The 7,386-nt window shown below is 41.2% G+C and overlaps 2 protein-coding genes across 3 annotated transcripts in view; one reads left to right on the forward strand and one right to left on the reverse strand.

Annotated features, from left to right (window-relative positions):
* The window catches only part of ftcd (formimidoyltransferase cyclodeaminase), a 22,062-nt gene extending 21,514 nt beyond the window's left edge, over positions 1 to 548 (reverse strand). The window contains exon 1 of the mRNA XM_067501110.1: positions 75 to 548. Coding sequence (XP_067357211.1) covers positions 75 to 146 — 72 coding nt within the window. The 5' untranslated portion in view covers positions 147 to 548. The remainder of the gene's footprint in view (positions 1 to 74) is intronic.
* LOC137125457 (mucin-2-like) overlaps positions 1 to 6,995 on the forward strand; it is an 11,822-nt gene extending 4,827 nt beyond the window's left edge. The window contains exons 7-16 of one of the 2 annotated variants that reach the window (XM_067500944.1): positions 542 to 690; positions 1,192 to 1,305; positions 1,518 to 1,702; positions 2,625 to 2,777; positions 2,897 to 3,009; positions 3,106 to 3,458; positions 3,808 to 3,889; positions 3,986 to 4,144; positions 4,569 to 4,725; positions 4,818 to 6,995. In XM_067500944.1, coding sequence (XP_067357045.1) covers positions 542 to 690; positions 1,192 to 1,305; positions 1,518 to 1,702; positions 2,625 to 2,777; positions 2,897 to 3,009; positions 3,106 to 3,458; positions 3,808 to 3,889; positions 3,986 to 4,144; positions 4,569 to 4,725; positions 4,818 to 5,018 — 1,666 coding nt within the window. In that variant the 3' untranslated portion in view covers positions 5,019 to 6,995. Of the gene's footprint in view, positions 1 to 541; positions 691 to 1,191; positions 1,306 to 1,517; positions 1,703 to 2,624; positions 2,778 to 2,896; positions 3,010 to 3,105; positions 3,459 to 3,807; positions 3,890 to 3,985; positions 4,145 to 4,313; positions 4,397 to 4,568; positions 4,726 to 4,817 lie in introns of those variants that run through there. The other variant, XM_067500945.1, reaches the window with a different exon arrangement.
* The last annotated feature ends 391 nt before the right edge of the window (positions 6,996 to 7,386 follow it).

Below are 7,386 nucleotides of genomic sequence, written 5' to 3' on the forward strand. Positions count from 1 at the left end.
TTTCTGAAACATGTTTCTCATTAGATTTAAGCAGCAGAATTTAGTTTAAGACATCCAAAGGACTGGATACTCACAGGAAGCAGCTTTGGCTCAGGGGTGAAGGTCAACAGCAGCCTGAAACAGACAAGAGAAATCATTTTACACATTTATAAAAACGTCTATAAGGAACAGTCCACACACAGCCAGGACCAGCAGCTACACTCTGGTGTGTTTTCACTTGTTTTCTCCTTCTTTGTTTCCAGCCTGACGCCCAAATTCCTTCACACAACAGTCTTTAGAGCTGTTTGCCCGTTTCGTTTTGATAGGAATAAATATCAGATAATTGGTTTTACTTTTAAACTTAATAATCGTTCGGTTTGGCATTCAAGCAGTGACGTGGTTCACTACACAGCACAGATTGGGATTTTCCTAAATCCTAAAAATGCCTAAATGTTTGGTGTCCAGTTGGTAAATGAAACAGTAAATTATTTTAGGTTTTAATTTTAGGCGCAAGCTGCCACAGATCTGTATATTTGTGTGTTTTCTCCTTCTTTGTTTCCAGCCTGACGCTGACTCTGGACCAGCTCTCCGTGAACCTCAGCTCCAGCCTCAATGCGTCTCAGTCTCAGGTGGTCCAACCAAACCTGGTGGTCCAGTCGGCACAAATCCCTGCTGTGGACACTCAGGGAGTCCAGTTCACCTCCCTCACAGGTCACTGAAACCTACTCCCTGTTGGCTCTTCTGAAGCCAATCACACGATCTGTTCTTCCACACAGACTGAGGTTTCGTTTCATGAAATTATGATTATAACGTTCTGTCTCCTAGTCTTACTCTTTCTCATTTGTTTTTGGAAATTTCTGGATTCAGAAAATGCTTTGGCCAGTTTTTTGACATACTCATCGTGTGATTGGTGCTCAATACTGTAAATATAGCTGCATTCTACAGTAAAGCTCATAGAATTCATGTTAACAAGCTGTAACAAAAGCCTGGATACTCACACATGTAAGGGTTGATTGATGATGTCAAGAAGCCGTAAAGACACAAAAATGAAGACTTAAATCAACTCAACTGTGTAGTTCTCACAGTCATACAGTATCGTATAGAACCTGTTTTACCCTAAAGAGGATGGAGTCTAAAGCGCAGCGTCAGTTCTTAATGAGATCTTTTAATAATTATATCAACGCTAACAGTTATGCTATCTGCTGTGTTTAGGAACGTCTGGCAGCTTTGTGGCCAACCGGATTCAGCTCAACACCAACGCATCAAAAGCTGTGGTGGAAAATGGGTTTATAGCTGACGCCCTGATATACATACGGTTCCCAGCAGGTGCTTTTTCTGAAATAGACAGATTTTACAAACTGGATTTACTTTCAAATATATTTGCAACTGCAACTTACTACTATATAAAAAGTTGGGGAATGGAAAAGGAGATCGAAAGTTATCACTGCTTTGCTTTTTGTAGAGATTTGTACATTTTAAACTTTAAGTCCAATTTTCTTCTAACAACGCAGTTTTTTTGTGTTCTGTGTCTGAAAAAGCTGCAGGAAGTCGTCAGCAGCCGTCAAACGTCTCTCTGGGTTTCGTCCTGTACCAGAACGACCGATTCTTTAGGTCAAGTCTCTACAGGAGCCGACGGACCTCCGTCAGGGTCCTGTCGGCCAGCGTCAGGGGTCAGGAGCGCAGCGTGGTGCCTCAACACGTGGAGATGATGTTCAGACCAACTGTAAGAAAAGTGACTTCCTCATCAACTTTTAAAAGTTACAAACATTAGTATCCTCTGGAAGGTTATGCAGCTATATGGAGCACCTTCATTTATAGACATTTATTTAAGGTGGACATCAAATTAATAAAATAAATCACAGTGAATGTACGTGGTCAGATCTGACTGAGGAGGACTCTAAGAAGTAGTGGGATGTTTGACTGCAGCGGTCGGGCAAAACTAACCAGGGAAACGACTTACTGTTGATTTTAGAAACACATGCGTGCACCTGACTGTTTCGACACACGACCGCTCCTTAACGTCCTTCTTCTATTATTTTTTATTTGAATCATTTGTTCTGCACTAAGCACTGATGAACACTAACAGTGTGGGATGCACTTTGTGTCTTGTTTACTTTCATGGATCTGATAAATCTCATTAATCTGATGATGATTTGCAGCTGTGAGATTATTTTCTGCTGCTGCTGCAAAATGAGAATCTTTGCTTTAGGGCTCCTGACTCATCCTGACTGAAGTGTTCTCACACTTCAAGTTTTCTTTTTCCCAGCAGACATCAAATAAAAACTTCAGTTAATCATTTCCGTCTTGAATGGCTAATTTGTGCAGAGAGCAGAGCTTGAGACTGTACTATGACACTTTCCTAGACTATATTTTAGACTAAAAAAGTCCCTGTTATATTCATGTTCATGGTGACAGCAGTAATTCAATACTTACACTTTTCATATTTTATTCCGTATGATATTGAGTTTTAATACTCCTGGTGATGAGGAGCTCTCTGAAACTTAAATTTTCATCACAAATGTGAACATGAAATGTTTTAACATTACTACAATAACTAACATAAACCTATCATTACCTTAATTGTTATGTGCTAATTTATGACTGAAGCCCGAGCCTAAGTGAGGCTGTATGTGCTGTGGTTTCAGGTAATGAATGGGACGTCTCTGTACGACTTTGCCTGTGTCTTCTGGAACTACAGTCTGGAGGACTGGAGCACGGTCAGCTGCTCTAAAGGAAACGCTTCCGACGGAGTCCTGAGATGTTTCTGTAACCACACCACCAACTTTGCCGCTCTCTGGGTGAACACCACATATGAGATCAGAGTTTGTTTAATTGTCTCTGATCTTTGTCACGAGGCTGTTTGTAATATATGTTTCATTCTCAACTATGATTTAACATGTTAACATTTGTGTCTCAGTCCATCAGGGAGAAATATGAGTATGCAGAAGCTCTGGGTGTGATCTCCATTGTTGGACTTTCTATTTCTATTGTGGGTTTGATTATAACAATCATCCACCACATTAAAGTAAAGTAAGACTGTCTTATAGTATATATTATACTGGGGTTGAGTCTTTAATTGGCTTGTTGGGTTTAAATATTCAGCTTATTGTCACATCTTTCCTACAGGTTTTGGAGGAAATCTCATAAGCATCAGGACATGAACGCAAAACTCACTCTGCTGTGTATCTACGTCAGCCTGCTGGCCTTCATCATCACCTTCCTCTCTGGAGTCAACAACCCCAGCAGACAGGACGATGCTCAAGCGGAGATCGGGGAGGCCAACATCATCCCAGGCTCTGATGAGCACGTTGATCCAGATCGTGGCTCGTGTTCTGCCGTGGCAGCTCTGCTTCACTTCTTCCTGTTGGCCACCTTCATGTGGAACAGTGTGTATGGCACTCAGCTGCTGCTGCTGATCCAGACCATGCACCGCAGTCTCTCTTCATACTGGACCCTAGTCAGTTTTGCTGTTGGATGGGGTGAGATTCAGTTATCAGTTTTTAATTAGCCCATAATTATGGTTTAGTGGGTGATCTATTAGCTCCGCAGAAGGTTCTGATCAATTTTCTCAGGTGTAGGAACAAAAACATCGGGTTTTTTAGATTTTATCACATTTATATCTTGAAAAGCAAAAGTCACTTAAATATATGTTCTTTGTCAAAAGGTGCCCAAACTTTTGCACACAGCTGAATCACCACAGGGACAAGAAAATGCCACTTTGCATAATTTTATTGGTGACATCTTGTTGTGCAGGTCTCAGCCAATAAAATGTTTAGTTTTATTTTGAGGATTAATGTCAGTTAAGTCTGATTTCCTGTTTCCTTGTAGGAGTCCCCGCCATCGTCATGGTGATCACACTGGCAGCGACCTACAGTGTGGAAAACCCTCTGGGATACAGACAAGAGGAATTGTGGGTACAACAGCCGGTAGACCAGTGTGTTCAGATGCCTTGAGCAAATCTTATTTTCTTTATTTTAATTAAAGTTATTTTCTTGTTATTGCCTAGTTGCTGGCTGGCAGCTCTGAGTAAAGACAAACAGTTTCATTTTGGGAAGCCAATGTTTTGGGGTTTCCTCCTGCCCATTGGTCTGATCCTGATCTACAACATGGTCCTGCTGGTTCTCGTCTCTGTGACCACGTGCAGGACAGACCCCAAACTCACCAGGTAACACAGAATAACACATCCTATTCACAGCTTTCTACCATTCTGACAAACTGTGGCAGGTTCACAAGCTTCAATCTGCAGCTCTGCACACATTTATATCCCTAAAATCTTCACACCATCTTCATCAGTGATTCTTTGATTAGCTGATAACTGTTTTATAACTTTCCAGAAACATCAGTCTCTTTAAAAAAGCCACAATAAAGCAGAGAGCGTGACTTTAAGAAGAATCTTCTATTTTATGACAGTAACAGGGTCAGTGGAAATAATCTCTGATTAAAATAATTCCATATTTAACATCTGACAAAGAACCTGTAATACTGCAAACACAAAACTTTAGGCCCTGAAACACAGGAAATAATTAAAGCCTGATGAGAACAGTTGTGTTGTGTAACATATCTTCAGCTGATGAAGTTTTGTTGTGCAGCACCCATCAGCGGTCTCTAAAGAAGAAGTTCCTCACCAGCTTCTCTCTGGCTGTGATCCTGGGTCTGTCCTGGACTCTGGGATACCTGGTCCTCGCCTCCACAGGACACCTTCACCTGGTATTCAGCATTCTGTTCTGCCTCTGTACGACTACACAGGTACATCAGCAAATTACACGAACATGTCTCAAATATGAAGAAGATCCAGTGCAACAGTCAAACCTTCATCTTCCTGCTCTTTGTTCTTTCAGGGTTTCCAGATTTTCATCCTCTTCACAGCCAGAACTCCGTCCTTCAGAGCTGCCGTGTCCCGATTTTTTCACCATGTCTCCTCTGTCAACATCCCACTCCGCACCACAAGGTACAGCTTTACCAACTGTAGCGGGGACACAAGCAGAGGGACAGAGTCCTACAGAGACCTGAGAGAACAGTACACCAGTAAAAACCTGTAGGAACCTTATTTTGAAAATGCAGTTAAGATTCTGATGAGACTCTGATCAGTATTTGTACATGAACTTCGATAAAACTCAACATGATCATGAAGGAGATTCTGCAAGGGGCAGCAATCGACTTTCTCCTGAGGAAATCATCTGATGATCTGCAGAACTTCATTCACAATTTTCATGTTTTTAATACTTTTCTTCAGTTTTACAATAAAACAGCATTTTGCCCCCAATGGTTTTTAGTTTACAGCTCTGGACATCATACGGCATCCCAAGTGGCTAAACTGGTCTTTTCTTTTAAAAGACTGAACTGGTCCTTACTGGCCAACTCTCTTAAACTACCATTTTAAAGTGCTAAATTTTCTAAAGAGATAATTTTGGGACTGAAAAAGGTTGTAGTGAGTTTGTTAAAGGCAGAACTTATATCACTGTGACCAAGTTATGGTTGTTCAGTAGTTACATACAGGTTACTGAGCCAGTGGAGGGCGCCGACTCCACACTGTTTCAGTTCTGCAGGAAAGCTTCCCTCTTCTAACGGATTGTCATTTAACAAACACTGTCAGAGCTTTGTTTTAACGTCTTTGGATCCTGTTGAATTTTCTCTGAATGATTTATAAATGAGAAAGTTTTTAGCCAATTTCAAGAAGAAAAAGGGGTTAAAAGTGTAAAACACGTATAGAGTTCATATACAGTCTGCTGGCGTAAAAATGGGAAGTTCAAGAAAGGCTGCTAACCAAATGACAAAGTGTTTTCCTGCATCCACATGCAATATAAAAATCAGCTTAAAATCCATTACATCTCACTTTATAAGAGTGGGGAACTGAATCCTAATGCATACACGTTTAGTCACTACTATAGGAGGAAAAATGGTGGAATTCTCCTTTAACTCCAGGCTGCAGCTGCTGCAAAGACTGAAAGATCAATAACACTCTTCAATTTTCCAGCACAGATGATTCCTCTCAGATTCCCTTGAGTTGACTTCAGTTATTAAAAACTGTTTCCAGGGTTAAACACCAGACGAGATCCAACATATGAAGAAAAAAGTGCTTTCCATCCAACAGTCCAGTCAGAGCAGCAGCAGCTGATCCAGGGTCACTGCTGAGAAATTCGTTTTTATTTGTTTAAAATCCTGATTTCAGCAGGACTAAAGATTTTAATCTGTCTTCCTGAAAGTATTTGAAAAAGCTCAGTAGATGATTTCTGCTCCTGTCGTTGCTGTTTGCAGGTCTTTCTGCTTATTGATTGTGTGTTCACAGATTACTAAGGTATATGCAGTGGTTGCTGGGACTAGGAAGGTGGTTGTTCTGCCGACGATTGGTGGAGACACTATAAGATGTGTTTGCTTTGCCTCGGTCACTGATATGTAGGGTGTTTTTCTCGGTTGTTAGGCTCGTGACAGGTGGATGCAGGTGTTGGACCTGCATCCACCAATGTGGGACCATTGGTGGTGGGTCATACTGCAGTAGGTGGTTTCTATAGCTGTTTACATGTATCAGCATTTTCAGAAGGTTGTGAAACAGCTGCTATAATTTCTAGGGGTTTAACCTAGTGTTGGGTTATTGCTTGTGCATTTCTAGGTGGTTGTTGAGGGGTTTCAGATGGTTTGTAGGGGATCATACTACTGACTGACTGCATGATGGTTCCAAATGCTTGCTAAGACTTGCTGCAGAATCATAAGTGTTGCATTTAGCGCCGGTTGTGGTCACTCTGCAGAAATCTTGCGATGACTAAAATATGACTAGAAAGACCAGTTTTATGGATTTCGTGGTGATCTGCCAGAGTGGTAACCAGCTCCAGTTGGACTGGGGAATTAATCGACACGTTTACTGGGATTCCCTCGTTCATGGGAAATAATTGCCTCACAGGCTTGTAGCTGCTCGGTCTCCAGAGACTGAACAACTTTTCTTGTTGGAACAATCTACAAATAAATATGTAACTGTGCTGGAACTTTGTTCATAATTGGAATAAACAGACGTATCTATCAGAGTTATGTAACTGTTTGGCTGTGTCTGTTCTCCTGTCAGTTGCTATAGCAGCGGTGCAACAACACAATGTCATTATTAAATATGAAAGCAGCAACAATAGCATTTTACTTCTCTTTTTTTGGCTGCATATGTTTTCTCTTTCCTGACTGAGCGGACAGACTGACTCATCCTCGGCTCTCTAAACGCTCCAACACCAGCTCCTGTCCAAGACAAACAACTTGAACTTTTGACTCTTTATGTTGCAGAAACAGAGCTACACATGACAACTCTACCCATTCTGGAAAGCAGCAGCTGCATGTTACACTGCTTGAGCTTTACACAACAACCAAAACTAATGATATTAACCAAAATAATCTAAAAACAACATCTTGACTAAAGCCGAGTTTGACTTC

Source organism: Channa argus, chromosome 4, assembly GCF_033026475.1.
Source record: "Channa argus isolate prfri chromosome 4, Channa argus male v1.0, whole genome shotgun sequence".
In the NCBI taxonomy this organism is placed as follows: domain Eukaryota; kingdom Metazoa; phylum Chordata; class Actinopteri; order Anabantiformes; family Channidae; genus Channa; species Channa argus.